General features: G+C 49.5%; 1 protein-coding gene across 1 annotated transcript; it reads right to left on the bottom strand.

The window, feature by feature from the left end:
- Positions 1-14,595: 14,595 nt before the first annotated feature.
- Positions 14,596-15,558, bottom strand: LOC107106390 (vomeronasal type-1 receptor 92-like). The gene has a single exon (XM_015406528.1). The coding sequence runs from the start codon at positions 15,556-15,558 to the stop codon at positions 14,596-14,598; it is 963 nt and encodes a 320-aa protein (XP_015262014.1).
- Between the last annotated feature and the right edge of the window lie 7,131 nt (positions 15,559-22,689).

Genomic DNA, 22,689 nt, shown 5'->3' with positions numbered 1-22,689 from the left:
TAGCATAATAGGCCACACCCAACAGCAGGAACTCATTAGCATATTGGGTCACACCCCTGACAGCACAGCTCATTAGCATATTAGACCACACAACCCTCGTTACCAGAAGTGTGGTCATCCAGCCACACCCACCTTTTGCTTCTTATTCTGTTTACCTTGTTTGTTGGTCAAAACCCAGGGCCTTTTTTGTAGCAGGAACTCCTTTGCATGTTAGGCCACACACCCCTGATGTAGCCAATCCTAATGAGTTCCTGCTGTTGGGTGTGGCCTATTATGCTAATGAGTTCCTGCTGGGCGTGGCCAACTCGGGAGCCAGCCGGAACTCCGTTCCTGTGCCTTCCTGCCCAGAAATAGCCCTGTAAGTAAGGAAGCCGCCCTGCTCTGCGGGGAGGGCGGGGTATAAATTTGATAGATAAATAAATAATAAATTAGCATACAGCATAATGAAGATGCTTAACAGATGCAAGGACCATACAGGAATAACAAGGTTAGTTTATATGGTTGCCATTTGTTCGGGTTTAATTCCAGGGGTGAAGGAAATAAATATGTCAAAATTGGAGATGGATGAGCAGATGTATCCTTAATTGTGGAATCCTGAAAGTAATGAACCGAGCCCATGCTGTTAAACGCTCCTTCCGTTTCCTCTCAAGCATGGAGGCGACCTTACAGCATCTTCTCCTTTGAAGTCAACTAAGCTTATTCTTCCTGTTGGTTATTTGTTTGTCTTAAAGGTGCCACTGGACTCAAACTTCGTTCTGCCGCTTCAGACTAACACGGCTACCCACCTAAGACAAGTTGAAATCAGGGGTGAAGGGATTTCTCAGGGGAGTGCTTCCCCATCACTACGGTTGCTGGCAAAGTTTCCTCTAAGCCCCACAGTGTTGTGAGCAAAAAGTCTACCTCGTGAGCTGGAAGCTAAAATCCCTGAGCAGCTAGCTAAAAAATTGTGTGCCAGCGCCCCCTAGCACAGTTTAGGGGTAAGACGGGTTGCCAGCTCTGGGTTGGGGAATTCTGGAGATTATTGGGGGGAGCCTGTGGACGGTGAGGTTTGGGGAGACCTCATCAGGGTAAGGGGAGACCTCATCAGTGGACCACAGGTTCCACTCTCCGTAGCAACCATTTTATCCAGGGGAACTGATCTCTGCCTTCTGGAAACCAGAAGTAATTCTTGGAGATCTCCAGCCGCTACCTGGAGGTAAAGGTAAAGGTTTCCCTTGCTCGAAAGCCAGTCGAGTCTGACTCTAGGGTTGCGGTGCTCATCTCCGTTTCAAAGCCGAAGAGCCAGCGCTGTCCGAAGACGTTTCCGTGGTCATGTGGCCGGCATGACTACACACCAAGGTGCACGGAACGCTGTTACCTTCCCATCAAAGTGGTACCTATTTATCTACTTGCAATGTCTTGCTTTCGAACTGCTAGGTTGGCAGGAGCTGGAACTAGAGACGGGAGCTCACTCCGTCATGCGCCACACTCGGGTCTCGAACTGCTGAACTACTGACCTTCCGCAGCCTGCAGTTCAGCCTCTTAACCACTTGCGCCACCGCAGCTCCTCACCTGGAGGAGGGGTGGCCAGACGTGCTCAATGTGAGAACCACGTAGAATAAACGTCAGATGTCTGAGAGCAGCAAGACCGGAACAAATATCGCGCACGTGTTTTTATCGAAAAATGGGCAAATTTGCTTTTTATTGACAGTATAAACGAGACCGCCGAAAATAAAAACCAAAGGGGCAAAACCAGATGTTGATAATGATATTTATTTATCCAATGACATCTGGAGGCTGGTGTCAAGGTTTCAGTTTCGTTTCTCTTCGTTTTACTTTACCGTCCACCTTGCCACGCTTTCGGGGGGAGGGAATTCCTGAGAGGAGTGTCTGTGGGTCGACTGCCTGTCTGTAAGGTAAAGTAAAGGTAAAGGTTCCCTTGCTCGAAAGCCAGTTGAATCTGACTCTAGGGTTGCGGTGCTCATCTCCATTTCAAAGCCGAAGAGCCAGCGCTGTCCAAAGACGTTTCCGTGGTCATGTGGTACCTATTTATCTACTTGCAATTTCTTGCTTTCGAACTGCTAGGCTGGCAGGAGCTGGAACTAGAGACGGGAGCTCACTCCGTCATGCGGCACACTCGGGTCTTGAACTGCTGAACTACCGACCTTCCACAGCCTGCAGTTCAACATCTTAACCCCTTGAGCCACCGCTGCTCCGCCTGTCTGGCAGCCATAATTATTCCTCAAGTTGTACCCCTCGGCAGGGGTCATTTCGTAGAAAAAGTGGTGCTGGAGCTCATTAGCATAACTTATTAGCATTACTTATTTGCATATGCCACAACCCCTGACATTACCAAAAGTGTGTCAGAAGGCAACACCCACTGCTCAGGCTCCACTGGACTGTTTTGGATTGCTAGCTTTTGTGGGGGGGGGGGGGGGGAAACTTCGCAGGGGGGACATGCAGATCTGCCCTCACAGAGGAAAGAGAGCTTGTACCTGAAGGCGGGGGGGGGGGCTCTGCAACTTACCTGGCTGCTTCTTGCTCCTCCTGGCCCAACTGAGGGCTGCTGGGAGCAGGGGGCGGGGTTTCTTGCATGTGCCGGAGCTTACTGCCGGAGCTCCACTCCTGTCCGCCCCCACAGGAAATGGCCCCTGATCCTATCTAATTGCCTTCTTGCTGCCTCCTGCAGGGTCTTCTTCTCTTCTTCGTGCATCAGACCTCGCCTTTTCCAACAACCCCACCCTCTTCAGTCTTCACCCCCAGAATCTCCAGGTATTTCCCAACCCAGAGCTGGCAACCCTAGGTACAACGCCACAGAGTCCCCCCCCCCAAAGCAGCCATTTTTCCAGGGGGTGCGGGAGGCTGATCTGTGTCGCCTGTAGATCCGTCGTAATCCAAGGAGATCCCCAGGCCTCATTCAAATGTTTATTTGAGAATTAACATCCTCGATAGGAAAGAAAAGAGACAGAGATAAGTTCAGGGGTCATTTCGTACAAAAAGAGGTGCAGGCGCTCATTAGCATAACTCATTAGCATAACTTATTTGCATATGCCACACCCCCTGACATCGCCGGAAGCGTGTCAGAAGGCAACATCCACCGCTCAGGCTCCACTGGACTGTTTTGGATTGCTAGCTATTGGGGGGACGGGACGTGCAGATCTGTCCTCGCAGAGGAGGGAGAGCTTGTACCTGAATAAAACCTGGTCTTAAAAGTGCCACTGGACTGCTTTGGACTGGAGGGCTGAAAGGGGGCTCTGCAGCTTACCTGGCTGCTTCTTGCTCTGACTGAGGGCTGCTGGGAGCAGGGGGCGGGGTTTGTTGCATGTGCCCGCCCCCTGGGCTCCTTACTGCCGGAGCTCCGCTCCTGTGCGCTCCTGCAGGAAATGACCCCTGGATACGTTCCTAACGACATCTCTAGCGGAGAGACCTCTAGCTGAGAGATGTAAATCGTACATCTGTGGCTGAAAGATGTAGGGCGTCACGGCAGCCATTCATATTTTGAAGGAGGAAGATAAGCCAGTGGTCTCCAGGCGGAGGTGAGCGGGCCACGCTGCCCTTCCAGGTGGCTCCAAGTGAGCGGTCCCAGTTGGAAAGCAAACACAGCTGGCTGACCTAACGGGAGTTTGTTTAGCTGTCAGCAGAGGGGAGCCGGGTCCACACAGGAGTCCCAAACAATGGGCGAGCGGGAAGGACCGCTTATCTGTACACAGCGTCCTCGCCTCTGCACGTTCAACCCTCATTAATCATACCATTGTAAAATCATTAGTTTCTGGCCCAAGAGTTACTGTCAGCAGCTCCTGAAAGGCACTCAGCATGAATAGCACATGAGGCGGAGGGTTTCCCACGCATCAAGCTGGGGTTGCCAGGTAGGCAACCGGAAAGAAACGCCGTGTTAGAACAAAACACACACTACTAATATGCACTTGTGTCTTCACTTGTGTCTCTATCAGGGGTCATTTCCTGCGGGAGAGCACAGGAAAACATGCAACAAGCCCCACCCCCTGCTCCCAGCAGCCCTCAGTCGGGCCATGAGGAGCAAGAAGCAGCCAGGTAAGTTGCAGAGCCCCCAGACTGAGAGCTCCATCTATAAGAACATCAGAGAAGCCAATGTTGGATCAGGCCAATGGCCCATCCAGTCCAACACTCTGTGTCACACAGTGGCCAAAAATACGAGGGGCCATCAGGAGGTCCAGCAGTGGGGCCAGGACACTAGAAGCCCTCCCACTGTCCCCCCCCCCGAGCACCAAAAATACAAAGCATCCCTTGCCCCAAACTGAGAGTCCCTATCTATACCTTGTGGCTAAGAGCCACTGATGGACCGCTGCTCCAGATGTTGATCCAATTCATGAGAACGTAAGAGAAGCCAAAGTTGGATCAGGCTAATGGCCCATCCAGTCCAACTGTCAGGTAGCCCTGTCATAGCACTGGTAGGTGGGGGTGATATTCTCCTTCTCGTTCCCAGCGCTTCCCTGCCCAGCTACTGAACGCTATCGCTATTTCCAACTGTAATTAGACAGCTGGGAAAGTTAACGGCTTTGCCTGCTTGCCCGCTTGCTTCAGCCCACGCGCGCGAACCATAATCATTGGCTTATGCTATGGGGGGGGGGTAGTTTGATATTCCTATAAGTTAGAAGCCCCTATACTACAGGCTATTCCTGACACAAGCTGTATACGTGATCTTTAGTACTGGACTACCAATAAACACTTACCTTCTAAAGACGCCTTTGTGTGCTGTGACCTGCCTAGAGATCGTGACACCAACACTCTGTCACACAGTGGCCAAAAACACCAGGTGCCATCACGAGGTCCAGCAGTGGGGCCAAGACACTAGGAGCCCTCCCACTGTTGACCCCCCCCCCAGCACCAAGAAGACAGAGTATCACTTGCCCAAGAGTCCCTATCTATACCTTGTGGCTAATAGCCACTGATGGACCTCTGCTCCATATGCTTATCTAATTCCCTCTTGAAGCCGTCCATGCTTGTAGCCGCTGCCACCTCCTGTGGCAGTGAATTCCATGTGTTAATCACTCTTTGGGTGAAGACGTCCACTCTCCAAAGCAGCCCGTGTCTCCAGGAAAACTGATATCTTCGGCATGAAGACCAATTGTAATGCCAGCAGATTGCCAAGCCCCGTCTGGAGGTTGGCACCCTAGTTATTCCCCTCCTTAACCCCCCCTCTTTTCAGGCTCCACCCCCAAATCTCCAGGAATTTCCCCACATGGAGTTAGCAACCATAGACGGTGTGCATGCTTAGCATGTGGAGAGTCCCAGGATCAGTCATTGCTGTCTCATCTCAATGTGGTGTAAGCAGGGGTCATTTCCTGCAGGAGCGCACAGGAACGGAGCTCCGGCAGTAAGGAGCCCAGGGGGCGGGCACATGCAACAAACCCCGCCCCCTGCTCCCAGCAGCCCTCAGTCAGAGCAAGAAGCAGCCAGGTAAGCTGCAGAGCCCCCTTTCAGCCCTCCAGTCCAAAGCAGTCCAGTGGCACTTTTAAGACCAGGTTTTATTCAGGTACAAGCTCTCCCTCCTCTGCGAGGACAGATCTGCACGTCCCGTCCCCCCAATAGCTAGCAATCCAAAACAGCCCAGTGGAGCCTGAGTGGTGGGCATTGCCTTCTGACACACTTCAGGTGATGTCAGGGGGTGTGGCATATGCAAATAAGTTATGCTAATGTTATGCTAATAAGCTCCTGCACCTCTTTTTCTACGAAATGGTGCACAAAAGGAGGGGGGGGGCACCAAGATTGGTCAGTGCTTAGAGCACCAGTGAGCCTTAATCCACCCCTGCATAGTCCCCACCCTCCAAAGCGGCCCTTTTCGGCACGGGAACTGATCTCTATAGTCTGGAGATGAGCTGTAATTGCAAGGGATCTCCGGGCCTCCTCAACCTGGAGTGTTAGCGGCCCTAGTCAGAAATGCAGCTCTCCCCATTTCCAAACATTACCAAATAGACAAGCCACTAGCAATATTGCTTATTGCCCATCGAAGTGTTAGTAATTCATTCGATTCTTCAAGAGTCCTGTCCCAGGGTGTTGACGAAGAGGGCTTCTAATGTCCTGGCCCCACTGGTGGAACTCCTGATGGCACTGGTATTTCTGGCCACTGTGTGATACAGAGTGTTGGACTGGATGGGCCTTTGGCCTGATCCAACATTGGCGTCTCTTATGTTCTCTTATGTTCTTATGAAGTGCGAGGGAGGGCCCCAGCACACGGCACCCTTTCTTTTCGTTTTGTAGGACAACCTTTCAGAGCTCAAAGGTCACTTATGTATGAAGCTTTTGTTCAAAGCCTGGGCCTCCGAGAGAAAGGTAACTCTCGGAGCCGTTCCATTTGCATTCAGCCGATTGTAGGCAAATGTTTACCCGCCGCTTGCCTTGGAAAGGCGCTCCTATTTTCCAAGGGACCGTTGCACGGGCAATCTCGTCGCAGCATGTTTGCCTTCCACGTAGCCCCCTCGGCCTCCCGTGCCGCTTCCTTAGAGGATGCCGGTCAGAAAAAAAACTTTTAAAATCCTCCCGAGGCAAGGTTTGGGTGCCGATAGCGTGAGAGCCGTTTGAAAGAGTGAAAGATATCCACGTCTCGTGGATCGAACTGGCCAGCTTGAAAGACATGGGGAATCTCTTGCCAAAAGTGAGATCAGAAGTCGGCGACACGGGTCCTTTCCACACTTTGGATCTCATCCCTGGTTTTATCAGAGTTCAAATTGCGACACAATACTGTTAGATCGCGCTAACAAAGGACTCGTACAGTGATTCAGCAAGTGATTCAGCTTTATTGGAAGTAACGAGCAAGCACTAACTCAGTAAGAAACCAGAACAGAAAACAGTGGGAGCTTATGCTCCTTTTAAACATAACCGGGCTAATGTAGCCACGCCTATTTACAAATAACAACCAATGAGATTGCTAGAATAAAGACCAATGGGAGTCTTTCCCTCCTAGGGAATGGTATCGTTCTGATTGGTCGCTGTTACGAAGCGACCAATAGGAAGTTCGCTCAGAGGAGCCCTGGTCTGGCTCGAAGCTTAACATGGGAGTCCTATGAGGTGATTCATGTAATCATTTCAATACATTACAATTCCTCCCCCCTAAGTTAAGCCATCATCCCAATTGTTTTATTATTTACAAACATGCAATCAACCTTTGTACATCAGTTATTCCAACAGTATTTACACTCATAGTCCTTCAGATAAGTCGGCATTTGCCGCGAACGCTGGGACCTGCGGAGCGGTGCAGGCTCCACGGGCAGACAAGGTTGTGGGTCAGAGTGGGGCCCACTACAGCCTGGATCAGGCACAGACTCGACTGGGATTTCAGCCCCGCACACAGGGTTCTGCCCTGACTCGGGGACAGTACCGGGCCTTTCGGTACTCACCGCCTGCTCTGGGGGTGTCCACTCGACATCAGGGGATTCAGCCGTCGGAGAGTCAGCGCTGTCCCTAGCCCAACGTCTCCTTAACTGATCTATGTGGCGCCGCCATATTCGACCGTCAGCTAACTGCACCACATACATTCGAGTACCCACAGAGTCGGATATAACCCCAGGAAGCCATAAGTGCCCGTTTGCATAATTTCGTGCGAAAACCTTGTCCCCTTTTTCAAACATGCGCACCTTCGGTTGCGCCGTGGTACGCTCGGATTGCTCTTCAGTGAGGTCTGGGTGCATTCGGTTCAAACGGGTCGTGAGTCTCCGCCCCATTAACAATTCGGCCGGACTACGGCCTGTAGCACTACAGGGGGTGGTGTGCTGCAGCAAAAGAAAGGAGCCCAGCCTCTGGCTCCAGTCCCCTTCGTCCATTTTACCCAGGGCCTCTTTGGCCGTCCTGACCATCCGTTCGGCTTGGCCATTAGATGCCGGATGGAAAGGGGCCGAAGTCATTTGGCGTATGCCATTACTCGTGAGGAAGAGCCTAAATTCCTCAGACACAAATTGAGGCCCGTTGTCACTGACGATGACGTCAGGCAACCCGTGGGTGGCAAAAAGTCGGCGGAGCGCATGGATCACAGCAAGTGATGTGGTCGATTTCATATGCACGACCTCCAGCCATTTGGACATAGCGTCCACCACAATTAGGAACATTTGCCCTTGGAGAGGGCCAGCAAAATCTATATGCAATCTGGCCCAGGGTTTACCAGATGACTCCCAGCCTTGGGGTGTAGCTTGTGGGGGATCGGGTCTGACTTGCTGGCATTTGGGACACCCTCGTACCCATTCTTCGATCTCTTTGTCCAGCCCCGGCCACCAGACATACCCTCTGGCCAACGCTTTGGTGTGTACCATACCGGGGTGACCCTCGTGCAGCGACTCTAACACTCTCGTCCTGAGTTTGTCAGGAACCACCACCCTGTTCCCCCATAATACACAGCCCTTAGAAATGGATAGTTCATTTTGACGGCTTTTGTAAGGGCCGAACTCCGGTTCAACGCTTCCAACCGGCCACCCCCTCCAAACCCAGTTTAATACTCGGGACAGCACGCTATCCTTGGCCGTGTGTGCTGCAATGTCCCTGGATGATACCGGGGGTCGAGGAAGCTCCTCAATTGCCAAGACCTCACAGGCGGGGGCAGGGTCTGCGCCAATGTCCGGCACCGGGCACCGGCTGAGGGCATCCGCATGCCCAATCGCTTTCCCAGGCCGGTGCTCTAAGTCAAAATCATAAGCCTGCAAAAATATCGCCCATCTAAGCATGCGTGGGGACATGATGTTTGGCAATTGCTTATCGGGCGCAAAAATCCCCAGTAGCGGCTTGTGGTCAGTGACCAGCAAAAATCGTCTGCCAAAAATAAAATCATGGAACTTTTTGACAGCCGCTACCAACGCCAGACCCTCCTTGTCTATCTGGGCATAGTTCCGCTCTGCCGCAGATAGTGATCTAGAATAAAAAGCGATAGGCGCTTCGCTCCCATCAGGCATCAGATGGCTTAAAACTGCGCCTACTCCAAAAGGTGAAGCGTCAGCAGCTAACACCAGGAGCTTGTGTTCATCATAATGCGTGAGTACGGCATTAGATGTCAGCAGCTCCTTGACTCCCACAAAAGCCTTTTCCTCGGCCTGCCCCCACTTCCATTTTGCCTCCTTGTGCAAAAGCGCGTGCAAAGGGGCCGCCACTGATGCCTTATGCGGTAAAAACGCATGATAAAAATTCAGGAGTCCTAAAAAGGATTGGAGCTCCTTCTTACTCACCGGCCTGGGGGCGTTTTGGATTGCAGATACCTTCTCATCCGTGGGGTGGACTCCCTCTGCGTCAATGCGAAACCCCAGGAAGTCCACACTTTCCACCCCGAGCGTGCATTTTGAGCGCTTAACTCTGAGACCGGCATTTTGAAAACGCCTGAGGACCTCTTTAACCCGGTCCAGTAGTTCCTGTTCAGACCCGCCCGCAATCAGCACGTCGTCAAAATAGGGCACTGTGCCAGGTACCCCCCTTAGTAGACGTTCCATGAGGCCCTGAAAAATCCCAGGTGCTACGTTGACCCCGAATTGCAGCCTGTTCACTTTAAAAGCCCCTTGGTGGGTTACAATTGTTTGGGCCTCGGCAGCCTCCGGGGTGACAGGCAACTGCTGGTATGCCTGGGCCAGGTCAAATTTGGCGAAAATCTTGCCACCCCCCAGGGAAGCCAAAATGTGGCTTATTACCGGGACCGGGTACGAATGTTGCTGCAGCGCCTTGTTAATCGTACATTTGTAATCGGCGCATAGTCGTATGGACCCATCTGATTTGACAGGGGTTACGATCGGGGTCTCCCATTTGCTGTATGGTACTGGCTCTAAAACCCCTTGCTCAACTAGTTTGTCAATCTCTTTTTCCACCTTATGTTTGAGAGACACAGGTACTTTCCGATACTTCAACCTAATAGGTTTGACTGACGGATCTAAGTCAAACGCAACCGGGGGGCCCTTGTACCTCCCCAACCCTTCGGCAAATACATCAGGGAACAGGTCGTACAGCATGCCCCATTTATTTTCAGACATCCTGTTAATCCCAGAAATACCAATGCCCAATGGCTCAAACCAATCTAACCCTAGCAGGTTAACCCGGTCTCCCTCTGCAATCAGGAATGACAGTTTAACACATTTCCCCTTATACTCAACAGTAACAGAGTCCCGTCCGGCCAAGGGAATTCGGTTGCCCTGGAAGTCGGACACTCTGGTTCCCGCAGGCTGGAGCCGCCGCCGGCTTCGGTTCGGGAACAACTGGCGCCAGGACGCGGCAGAAATCACCGTCACGGACGATCCTGAGTCCACCTCCATTGTACAGGGTCGGCCGTCGAGGAGTGGAGTCACGGTGATCTTGCCCTGGCTGCTGGTGCGATTTACGGCCGATGCGCTCGACAAGGTCGCCGTCAACTGGCAGCTTGCTTCCGATGCTGAGGAACGGGTCTTGCCTTGGGTGCTGACTGGAGTGCCCCTCTGCGCTGACCGGTTGTTAGTTGAGGGATCCTTCTTTGCTGATCTGCAGACTCTGGCCAGATGACCACGCCGTCCACACGCTCTGCAGTCGACATCACGAGCCCAACAGGAGTCGCGCTGGTGTTTCCCGCCACAACCGGAGCAAGGCTTGACGTTGGTAGTCTTCGCTGGGGTCCGCTTGCCTCGAACCGCGTTGACGTCATCATCCGCGTCTTCGCCCTCGCTGTCTCGTTGAGCGTGTATACTGGGCTCTGCCACCCGCTGGCGGACCTCCTTCGTGGACTTCTCCGCTGCTTCCGCGGCCACGGCCTCTTCGTAGGCCACTGCCCAGGTCAGGGTGGTGCGGGCGAACAGCCTCTGTTGCAGCCTTTCATCTTTGAGACCGCAGACGAGACGGTCTCTGAGGGCTTCCTCCACGTTGTGGAAATTACATGGCCGTGCGGCTTTGCGAAGGGCCGCCACGAAATCTGCGATGGTCTCGCCTCCGGCCTGGTTCCGCTTGTAAAAAGCGTGCCGGCAGGCGATCTCCGACGGTTGTGGAGAATAGTGAGCCTTAAGCTTCTCCGTGATGTCAGCGTAGGTGACAGTCTTTATATCAGTTGGGGCCACCAACGACCTGGCTATGTCGAAGGTCCCCTTCCCGCAGGAACTCAGGAGGCATGCTCGTTTCTTCGCCTCATCGGTGATGTCGTGGGTCTCCAGATGGAACTCGAACCTGGACAGGTAGGAGTCCCAGTCTTCTGAGGAGGGTTCGAAGCACTCGAACTTCTGGCTTCCAGCCATCGGGGGAGACTTGGGCACCGGAGCTGGTGGCGCCTCCGCCGGATCGGCTGCTGTGCTCTGCTCGCGTTCTTCCGAGTCCGAAGTGTGGATGTCCGCAGGGCTGCCTACCTGCTCTAACATCCCACCTTCGTCGCCAATTGTTAGATCGCGCTAACAAAGGACTCGTACAGTGATTCAGCAAGTGATTCAGCTTTATTGGAAGTAACGAGCAAGCACTAACTCAGTAAGAAACCAGAACAGAAAACAGTGGGAGCTTATGCTCCTTTTAAACATAACCGGGCTAATGTAGCCACGCCTATTTACAAATAACAACCAATGAGATTGCTAGAATAAAGACCAATGGGAGTCTTTCCCTCCTAGGGAATGGTATCGTTCTGATTGGTCGCTGTTACGAAGCGACCAATAGGAAGTTCGCTCAGAGGAGCCCTGGTCTGGCTCGAAGCTTAACATGGGAGTCCTATGAGGTGATTCATGTAATCATTTCAATACATTACAAATACCTTGCATTTATACCTGGTTATAACAGCATCCATTTATCCCGGGACAAGTGTGGGGCAAAAGCAGGGTGACCTCAATGTAATGTGGAAACAGACGATACCCCGGCCGGGATAATTACAGGGGTGAACTCGAGTGTAGTGTAGAATGTAAGTTCGGGGACAGGTTTGAACCAGGATGTAAGGTCTAGTGCGGAAAGGACCCACAGTGATGGAACCAGCAGGGTAGAGTCGATCAACAGTTAAGGGAGAGTCGTTTTCCAAGTAACAGGAGATTCGGGAGTGGGAGTGGATAATACTTGTTGTGCTGCTATCTTGGAGGGCCGTCAGTGTTCACGAATGAGCTGAACCCCTCTTGGGCCCAACCACTGGTGGCACAGAAGACGTCGCCCATTGCTATCACTCTCAACCAGCCCCCCCCCCTAATTTTGTCTTGCGTTGGATTGCTTCTGGGCTGCTTTAACTGTCCTGATGTGTCCCAGTTTAGGAGCAGCCGCCTTCAGATTCATTTGTACCTGTCCTTTCAAACTGTGGTGTCCTAGGCAATGTTCCCTCTAAGCTGTGGAGTCTTGTGAGCAAAAATTCTACTTTGTGAGCTACGGGCCTTAAAGTTGTGAGCGAGCGATTTGGTGACTGCATAAATCAGTTTGCTCTGGGGCTGGCCTTCCTGAGCTAAGACAAAAATCTGTGAGCTGGAGGCTAAAAAACTGTGAGCTAGCTCACACTAACTCAGCTTAGAGGGGACACTGGTCCTAGGCCAGATCCACACGTTTTTGACTGTTGGGCTGTCGCAATCGTTCACCACCTGGATTTTCTTGGCCATATGGAAAAATGGTGGCAGCAAGTGCCATCGAGTTGCAGCCAGCTTATGGCGACCCCTCGTGGGGTTTTCCAGGCAAGACACGCACAGAGGTGGTTTGCCACCGCCTGCCTCTGCATAGCAACCCTGGATTTCATTGGTGGTCTCCCATCTAAGTACTAACCAGGTCTGACCCTGCTTAGCTATAGAGATTTATTAACACCAATCTAGCCTGGGCCATCCAGGTCAGAGCATGGAAAAATACAGGAGGGGAATGATTACAATGGCACAATATCAAATAATGTGTGAATCCTGCCCCGCAACATTCATCTCCTACCTTAATCCATCATCAAAGTAGTTAATCTCTGGATTGTCCGAGCAGCTGCTTCAGGGGAGAAATGAAGTACTGCTGTTCATCTTTAGCACAGGCTAAGCAGAAAATTAATGGCCACCCCTTTGTCACTCGTAGTAAATAAGGGAGAATCATTACCCAATAAAAATGGGGTCCGCTATCACTCGCAAGCATCCAGCAGCAGACGAGTCAGCTACTCCTGGGTCTTTCAGCGGTACTAATTTAACCTGAAATGACTCTACCAGTCAGGTATGAATCCGTATCCAGCAATAAAACAGCAGGGCAGTGTCAGGGCAAACACACCATAAATATTGGGAGGGTAGGAATAGCCCATATGTTTGTACAGAGGCAGGTAGCTTCCCTTAGGTAGTTTCCCTTAGGAAACCACAAGAGTCGGGCTGTTCACACTGTTCTGCCTACGATAGCCCTTGTTCTTTCTGCGCAACCATGTGGGTAGTCGTGTTCAAAGCATCCTGTGGATCTCAACTGCAGGGAGCTGCACCATGCATGTGGCTTGTGGCAAAGTCACCGCTGGTTGACAGGTGAGCAAGTTCACGGCAGCTCTGGTGAGTCCCCCTCAAATGTCATGGACGCCATCTACGGAGGTCAACACAAGTGTCAACATTCCCTTCCTGCAAGTCAGAGGGGTCAAAATTCAGATCGAAACTCCTACCTCGGATCTGGTTATTAGTCCAGCTTCCTTTGTGGTTATGCCTCCTGCAGTGCCGTAGAGTTCCACACTCTTCACCTGGTCCCCAGCCAACCTTCCCCGTTCATATTCCTGAACCAGCTTGCTTCCCCCTTCTTTTAATCCATAGTTTCAGGCTCGGCTTCAGTCCATTTTAGAAGAAGAAGAGATTGGATTTCTACCCCGCCCTTCACTACCCGAAGGAGTCTCAGAGCGGCTTACACTCTCCTTTCCTTTCCCTTCCCTTCCCCACAACAGACACTCTGTGAGGTAGGTGGGGCTGAGAGAGCTCTGACAGAAACTGCTCTTTTTTTTCAAGAGCAGCTCTTATCAGAACTACAGCTTGCCCAAGGTCATCCAGCCAGGTGCAAGTGGAGGAGTAGGGAATCAAACCCGGTTCTCCCAGATTAGAGTCCGCGCACTTAACCACTACACCAAACTGGCTCTTTTAGAGTCCCAACTCGGCCTTCCCACAACTCTTCCATCCCCCTTCCCCACCCTGCCAAGGTCCATTATTATGTCTGCCTGAAATGTGGGAAGGTGGTGGTATCCCTTAAAGATGATACGTAACTTCGAGGGGGAAGGGGCCATGGCTCAGTGGCAGATCATCTGCCTTGCATATAGAAGGTCCCCGGTTCAATCCCCGGCATCTCCAGTTAAAAGAACCGGGTAGCAGGTTGATGGGAAAGGCCTCGGCCTGAGACTCTGGAGAGCTGTTGCCAGTCAGAATAGACGATACTGACCTTAATGATCCAAGGGCAGTACAGGGCAGATTCCTGGAAGGCTAGATATTGTTTGCAACCTCTGCAGAATGACCAGAGGAAGCAACACAGGCCGTGATCCATTACAGCTATTATGGATTCTAAGCAGATCTACCAACTGCCCTGCAGAGTTGTCTTATAGTCCTCTCCCACCAGTGAGGAAGCTGGGTAGGTCAGACAAACAAGATCTGGGCCCTGATTCAATTGGAACACTCTCTCCAGAACGGCATAGGTCATTTGTTTTTCCAGCCAAGGACCAGAATTTATGGGTTTGAAGATGAGGATGAGGATACCAGTAGACTAGAATCTGCTCATCACAGGTCCATCCTCCTAGGCCATACTCTGAACTGCAGTGGGCCTTTCACACCTCAAGCACCAGCAGGCCTCCACGAGGTACTCTCGGACTTTCCGGTATCCCAGCACCATGACGAACGAACTGGCTGAGTAATAGACAGAAGACAGGATGCCGTAGAGCGCGTTGAGGACGCTGTTTTCAAAGCTGCTCCTGATGTGCCCGGAGGCGATGGCGATCCAGACGATGTCGTTGGAGATCCAGCAGATCACGTAGATGGAGAGCAGCGAGAGCAAGACTTTCGTGGCTTGGGCCGTGTGTTTGTTCCAGCTGCTGTTGGTGACCGAGGAAGCGGCCTTCACTTTCCGGCTGTGCTTCCAGAGGAGGTCAATGATGAAACCGTTGAGGACGACGACCAGTATCACGAAGACAAAGTCCAAGCTGACTGACGCGTATGTGGTGAACTTCATGGCGAAGCTCTCTGTGAACTTTAAGCACGTCGAGGTGGCCAGGAAGGCTATTGTCTTGTTCCTCCCATCTGCCGTTTTCTCGTACAGCATATAAGGGATCTGCAAGACGATACTGATTATCCAACAGCCAACGAGGGTGACGTTGACATATTTCCCTTGGTGCCGGTAGATGAATTTCGACCATTGATGGTTGGGCCTTCGGATCTTGATCAGGTGGAGGAAGCTCAGGTTCTCTACGGACCAGATGCTGATTAGCCTCAGTGTGTGGTACGTATAGAGCAGGATCCGGCAGCCCAGTTCCCCGAAAACGTTGGTGCTGCTGAAGATGAGAAGCCCGGGAATGGCCTTGTAGCAGCAGAGGAAGAGGTTCACCAAAGCCATGTTGACGATGATCCGGTCAAGAGGCTGAAGGGACTTGTGCCGGACAGCGTTGCTGATGAAGGCAAACAGGACAATCAGGTTGCCGATCATGCCGACGAAGGACGACAAGTAAATAAGGATGGATGTGATGAACATGAGGTTGTGGATCATGCTGAGGAGAGCTTGGGGGGTGGCCCCCTTTCCTTCATGTCCCGACAGGATCTCCAAGCGCCTTTGTGTATCGGTTGTCTCCGGTAATTCGGTGGCCTCTAACGCATCCCCCCTCGTCTTCTGCACAAGCCCTCTGGGAGAGCGATTTCCCCAACCTCAGGAGATGGACGGCAGCTTTTATGTGTTACCTGTTCTCTTCCTCTCTCACACACACCCCTTGAGTTACACAGAGGCATGATTACTCTGTTATTTGCTTAAGCCGTGTTATCTTATTTTGCTGAAAAGGGTCAGGCAGAAAGCAGATTAGCCCGTGACTGATATTAGGCACAGGAGAAAGCGAGGGGAGGGTAAACGCCAAGACTGGGCATGATCAGAGCCAGTTGGGAACAATATGTTCCTATATATTCCCCCTGGTGGATCTTGTAAGGGCAGGAAGATAGGATACAAATTTGTAAATAGTAAATCTGGCTTGCATTGCTTAGGAAGAGTCTACTTGTCTGGTTCTCGGGGCTGTGAAGAAATGCATTTTCTCAATCTGACATCTTGTGATTTCTTGTAACTTCTCTTTTTGTTTATCTTCCAAGTTCTTAGTTATAATTTTAGTTTTTCCTACATTTATTTTGAAGCCCACCACTGCTCCATACTCTTCAATCTTATCCATCAATGCTCCTGCTGCTTCTATTGGGTTTTCAAGTATTAATGCCACATCATCTGCAAAAGCTAGTATTTTAAAGTGTTCTTTCTTTACTTGAAGTCCAGTTATTTTAGTCTCTCTTCTGATGGCTTCATTCATAACTTCCAGTACCATAATAAACAAAAGTGGGGATAAGGGACAGCCTTGCCTTGTACCTTTCTGAATCTCAAAATTATTTGAAAGTTCTCCATTGACTATAACGTTCGCTTTTTGTTCACTATATATTGCTTGAATCATAGTAATAAAACTTTCTCCTGCACCTAACATGTGAAATGTCTCCAGCATAAAAGTCCAGTTAACATTGTCAAATGCTTTCTCCGCATCCAGAAAGATTATTGCCATCTGCTTCTCATGATGTAATTCATAGTATTCTAACACATTCATCAGTATTCTCAAATTATTCCTCATTTGTCTCTTAGGTAAAAATCCTGACTGGTCCTTACTTGTTCTCTCACCATATTACAAATATCCTTAAAGGTCAGTGCAATCTGCTCTTCAAAAAATATGGTAAAATTATATCGGGAGCCCATCTGGTCCCGGAGCTTTCCCTCTATTTTGTCTCTTTATTGCCTTGACCACTTCCATCATTGAAATTTGTTGGTTTAATATTTTTCTTTGTTCTTCTGTTTTGCAATTTATATTTTTCCAAATAACTTTGGATTTTATCCGTGCTCACTGTCGTTTTCCCGTAAAGCGTTTTATAATATTCCTCCATAGCTTTCTTGATTTCTTCATTTCTATAGATTTCCTTCCCATCTTTTCTCAAGACTTTAATAAAAGTTCTTTCCTTCTGTTGACTAATTTTATAGGCTAGCCATCTAGTGGGTTTGTTAGCATTTTCAAAAAAGTTTTGTTTTGCAAAGTATAATTTCTTTGCTATCTCCTCTTTCAATAAACAATTCATCTGATGTTGTAACATTTTTAGTCTTCTTTTTGCTCCATCATTATTTACTTTAGACATCATAAGGTTCTCAAACCTTTGTTTCCTTTGCCTATTTACTTTTGCTGCTTCTTGAATTTATAATCCCCTAGAAAATGCTTTCATTGCATCCCATATCACCTTTAATGATGTATCTTGTTTCTTATTTTCTTTGAAAAAGGCTGTTAACTCTTTCTTCATTTTATTTACAAAGTTATTATTTCTTAAGATTCTTAAGTTCATGGTCCATCTGCTTCTCTTCCCAGTTGCTTGCAACTCCAAATAAACTGGTTTATGATCTGCATATGTTCCTGCCTGTATTTCTGCCTCTAGCAGATCCTTAACCATTACTGTTGAAATCCATATCATATGTATTCGGGACCATGAATCATGTCTAGCCGAATAATATGTAAATTGTTTCATAGAGTAATTCCTTATTCTCCAAGCATCTACCAAATTTAGTTCAGTCAGCAATTGTTCTAAGTTTTTTGTCATTTCTGTCCTTCTTTTCTTCTTCCGCCTGTCTGTTTATCCTTTTCCTCATCAAAAACTGTATTAAAATCTCCCAATAAACAAATATTTTGACAGTCCTGTTCAACAATAAGTTCATAGAGTTCCTTATAAAATTTCTCTTTGTCTTGATTTGGTGCATAGATATTAATTACCAAAATCTTTTTCTCTTCATTTTGGATTTCCACCATCAAAATTCTCTCCTCATCTGAAGCATGAACTTTTTCAGGGAATAGGTTTTCTTTAACTATTATTGCCACTCCCCTCTTCTTTTCCTCTTGTCTGAAGCTGTAAATGTTTTCCCTAATTTTTATTTAGCAAATATTTCTCATCTTTTTCACAAATATGTGTTTCTTGTAAACAAATTATATCCAATTTCTGTTTACCTAATTGGTGGAATATCCTTCTTCTTTTTTGTGGTCCATTCAATCCGTTTACATTTACTGAGAGTATTCTAAGTCTCCCTTTATCCATTGTTCTTGCCATTCTGTTGGTGCTTTTTCACCTTTGTCCAATACCGCGTTCCAATCGGAGATTTCCTTCGGACAACCTGGCTTCTCTTCTCTTTGGGATTAAAGTTGGCTTCAGTTCCTTCCGCCTGTAGATCCTCTTCTTTTCTCTCCCCTTCCTCCTCCTCTTCTTCTTCCATTCCAAGTTCTTCCCCATATTTTCCTAGAAAATCTTCCACTTTAAAAATAGATGTAATCCAGTATTTTTTCCCTTGATAGGTAAAGCCCATGACCTCTGGAAATAACCATCTGTATTGAATGTCATTTTTCTTCAGCAACCATGTTAATTTTGCATATTCTCCTCTTTTTTCCCTAACCCTCCAGGGAATTTCCTTCAGGACTTTTATTTCGGTTACAAACAAATGTAGTACACTTTATGAAGACAACTATAAAGCACTGCTACAAAAAACTAAACATGATTGGACAACTGGAAAAATCTGCAACTTTCCATGATGGGAAGAATCGCTACAATAAAAATGAACATTTTACCCCACTCCTCCACTTGGACCTGCTGGATGACCTTGGGCAAGCCATAGTTCTGATAAGAGCTGTTCTTGAAAAAGAGCAGTTCCTGTCAAAGCTCTCTCAGCCCCACTGACCTCACAGGGTGTCTGTTGTGGGGAGGGAAAGTGAACGGAGTTTGTAAGCCGCTCTGAGACACCTTGGGTAGTGAAGGGCAGGGTATAAATCCAATCTCCTCCTCCTCCTCCTCCTCCTCTTCCCCTTCTTCTTCTTCCTCCTCCTCCTCCTCTTCCTCTTCCTCTTCTTCCTCCTCCTCCTCTTCCTCTTCCTCCTCCTCTCCTTCTTCTTCTTCCTCTTCTTCTTCATAGCCTACCCTTCATGCAGGTGGGCTCAGGGCAGTAACAACATCTCATCAGTACAATAAAAAATACAATAAGTACAATAAAGAATTAAAATATTAAGACACTGTCATATATATTAAAATGGTGGCCCTACAGGAGAGAGATTAACAATTGCGAGAGATCCTCCTGGCCCTTGGTAAGATGTAAATAATGGCCAGCAGTTGTTGAATCGGTGACAAGAACCTCAGGGAGGCCATACACTGGACATCCACTGCCTCAGCCAAAGGCCTGCATGTGGTTTTGGCCCAGTTTCCTAACTAGTTAGTCAAGTGGTTGCTCTTTGCTTCCTTCGAGAAGGGCAGTAGGGTCCAGTCGGGAGCACTGGAGGTGTTAGAAATTAAGATATTGTCTTTAACTTCAGATTACACTCCGGTGAGCACTTCTCGTGCTCAGGGGTCATTTCCAGCGGGAGCGCACAGGAGCAGAACTCCGGCAGTAAGGAGCCCAGGGGGCAGGCACATGCAGCAAGCCCCGTCCCCTGCTCCCAGCGGCCCTCAGAGCAAGAAGCAGCCAGGTAAGTTGCAGAGCCCCCCCCCCCTCGTCCAAAAAAGGCTGGTGGCACCTTTAAGACCAAGTTTTATTCAGGTACAAGCTCTTCCTCCTCTGCGAGGACAGATCTGCGTGTGTCCCCCCCCCATAGCTAGCAATCCAAAACAGTCCAGTGGCACCTTTAAGACCAAGTTTTATTCAGGTAAAAGCTCCCCCTCCTCTGCGAGGACAGATCTGCGCGTTCCCTCCCCCATAGCAAGCAATCCAAAACAGTCCAGTGGCACCTTTAAGACCAAGTTTTATTCAGGTACAAGCTCCCCCTCTTCTGCGAAGACAGATCTGCATGTCCCCCCCCCCATAGCTAGCAATCCAAAACAGTCCAGTGGCACCTTTAAGACCAAGTTTTATTCAGGTACAAGCTCCCCCTCCTCTGCGAGGACAGATCTGCGTGTTCCCTCCCCCATAGCAAGCAATCCAAAACAGTCCAGTGGCACCTTTAAGACCAAGTTTTATTTAGGTACAAGCTCCCCCTCTTCTGCGAAGACAGATCTGCATTAGCTGTTGCCTTCCGACACACTTCCGGTGATGTCAGGGGGTGTGTCATATGCAAACGAGTTATGCTAATGAATTATGCTAACGCGCTCCTGCACCTCTTTTTCTACGAAATGACCCATTGAGCCAGTAAAGATCCTTCTTTCCTCCACAAACGAAAAGGCTCTTCGGTCAGAGGCACTGCTGTTGCATTGTGGGAGTGGTCTGTTAGGATCCAAGCCGTAGTTCATATGCAGGTGATCCATGGTCTAGTCCCCAGCACCTCCACTTAAAAAGATCTAAAGCAGGGGTGTCGAACATAAGGCCCGGGGGGTCAGAACCAGCCCATCCAGGGCTCATATACCGCCCGCGAGCAACTGGTGCAAGGGAGGAAACAGAAGGCTGCTGAGGGTGGGGAGTGGGCGGAGCCATCCCGATTCCACCTTCAGCATGGCAGAACAACCTCGTCTGCACCAGTCAAGCCACACCGGAGCGTCCTCTCAGTGCTGGTCCGCTGGCTCTCCCATCCGCCCATGTGGGTTTTCCTCTACACAACTGGGTTTGATTCCCCATTCCTCCACATGCAGTTCTCTCAGAGCTGTTTTCTCAAGGGCAGTTCTCAAATGAGCTCTCTCTCAGCCCCACCTACCTCACAGGGTGTCTGTTGTGGGGAGGGGAAGGGAGAGGGAGAGGAGTTTGTCAGCCGCTCTGAGACTCCTTCGTGTAGTGAAGGGCGGGGTATAAATCCAATCTCTTCTTCTTCTTCTTCATACAGTTGGAAGGGACCTCCAGGGTCATCTAGTCCAACCCCCTGCACAATGCAGGAAATTCACAAATACCTCCCCCCCACACACACCCCAGTGACTTGTGTTCCAGGCCCAGAAGATGACCAAAAATCTCCAGGATCCCCAGCCAAACCGGCCTGGAGAAAAATTGCTTCCTGACCCCAAAGTGGCGATCAGCATTTCCCTGGGCCTGTAAGAAAGGGCCACGGGAACAAAGCACACTGATTCAACCCTTCCTGCCCTCCCTCTCGTGATCCGCCTAAGTTCACAGAATCAGCATTGTTGATACACCAACTCAGTACAAGCCACTGTCCTTGATAAAGTTTCTATCTCTGGTACCTGGCATTACGTTTTATGGCACACACGGCCCGGCCCGACAAAGTGACATTTATGTCAGATCCGGCCCTTGTAGCGAATGAGTTTGACACCTCTGATCTAAAGCAGCAGGACCGGGAGACACCCTTGTGTGAGAACTGACCCTAAGGGGTTAGGATCTGTGTTCCCTAGGCGATACTGACCTTGATGGACCAAGGGCCTGACTCAGTATAATGCAGCTTCATGTACATTCATGGGTGTGGTGTTTTGTTTTGTTTTTGACACATCTGAGCACGCAGCTGTAGATCTGGATCTAACTGTCCTTCTGATGGTCCCATCCTAACCAACGCTCCATCTGGGCTGCGGAGTCTCGTGAGCAAAAATTCTACTTTGTGAGCTGCCAGCATTAAAGTTGTAAGCGAGCGATTTGGCTACTGCCTAAATTAGTTTGCACCGGAGCCCTCCTGTCATGATCCTGTCTCTCCCCCAGACCAAGCCAGGACTGGAAAGGGAAAGGATCATGGACTGAGACAATGAGTTTTACACAAAAACCCAGGAGAGGTAGGCTCTCGTTGGATTTACAGACAGATGCCACCAGAACCTTTCAACTATAGTCCCTCCCAGTCCGGAGCAAGGTTCAGGCTCTTCACTGGCCTCTGAGACTTAATACAAAATATTCTTAGCAATTAAGGTAGCACAATTTTGGCAAAGCAGTTCAAGCAACAGGATTTAAGCTTAGAGTCAATGTACATCACACAGACACAGTTATAACAGAATATAGTTTATTTAGCAGAGGTTGCCATCAGGCTAGAAGAGATTAGAAAATAAGAAAGGCTAAGCAAGATTTTGCCTAACTATACAATAGAGTATATTTACCAACATGAAGACGGGTCAATAGTCCAAGACAGTCCAGTGGAATAGATTCCACTGTCTCATCTTTGTCCAAGGTCCCAGCCATGTGCTCCAGAAATCCTTTGTTCTCTCCAAAAGAACACATGACAGAGATACTGCATTTCAGGGTAACAACAAAAAAAGTGAGCTCCTCTCTCTGTGTTAGCCAATTTGAAGTCCAATCTCATTATGCCAGCTCTGGCCAGGTAGCCAACACCAATGAGACAGGAACTTTCCAAATTTGGTAAATGGGTGGGGGTAGGTTGGGAGTAGCAGTCATCTTCTGCGCAGTAAGATGATACTATCCCAACCCACCTTGGTCCTACGTGCCCTTCTACATGCTTCACTGAGGCATCTGGATTTATGGGGGCAATTTGGACAAATGGTCAAGCCATGTGGCGTCAGGGGTTGAGGCAGATACATTCCTAAGGGGAACATGAAACTTCTAGAAATCACACAAGGGGAACATGAAACTATAGGGATCAATTTTCCTTTACACCTCCTTCCTGAGCTGGAGGCTAAAAATGTGTGAGCCGGAGGCTAAAAAACTGTGGGCTAGCTCACACTAATTCAGCTTAGAGGGAATGATGCTGGCAATGCCCGACTGGGGTGGAGACATCTCTCA

This window comes from Gekko japonicus, unplaced genomic scaffold (assembly GCF_001447785.1).
Source record: "Gekko japonicus isolate JY-2015 unplaced genomic scaffold, Gekko_japonicus_V1.1 scaffold1774, whole genome shotgun sequence".
In the NCBI taxonomy this organism is placed as follows: domain Eukaryota; kingdom Metazoa; phylum Chordata; class Lepidosauria; order Squamata; family Gekkonidae; genus Gekko; species Gekko japonicus.
Note: the sequence above shows the minus strand (reverse complement) of the source record. Positions and strands in the feature narration are given on the sequence as shown.

What these genes read in the sequence shown, in the direction of transcription:
- LOC107106390 (XM_015406528.1), bottom strand. Translation starts at nt 15,558, where the DNA reads ATGATCCACAACCTCATGTTCATCACATCCATCCTTATTTACTTGTCG.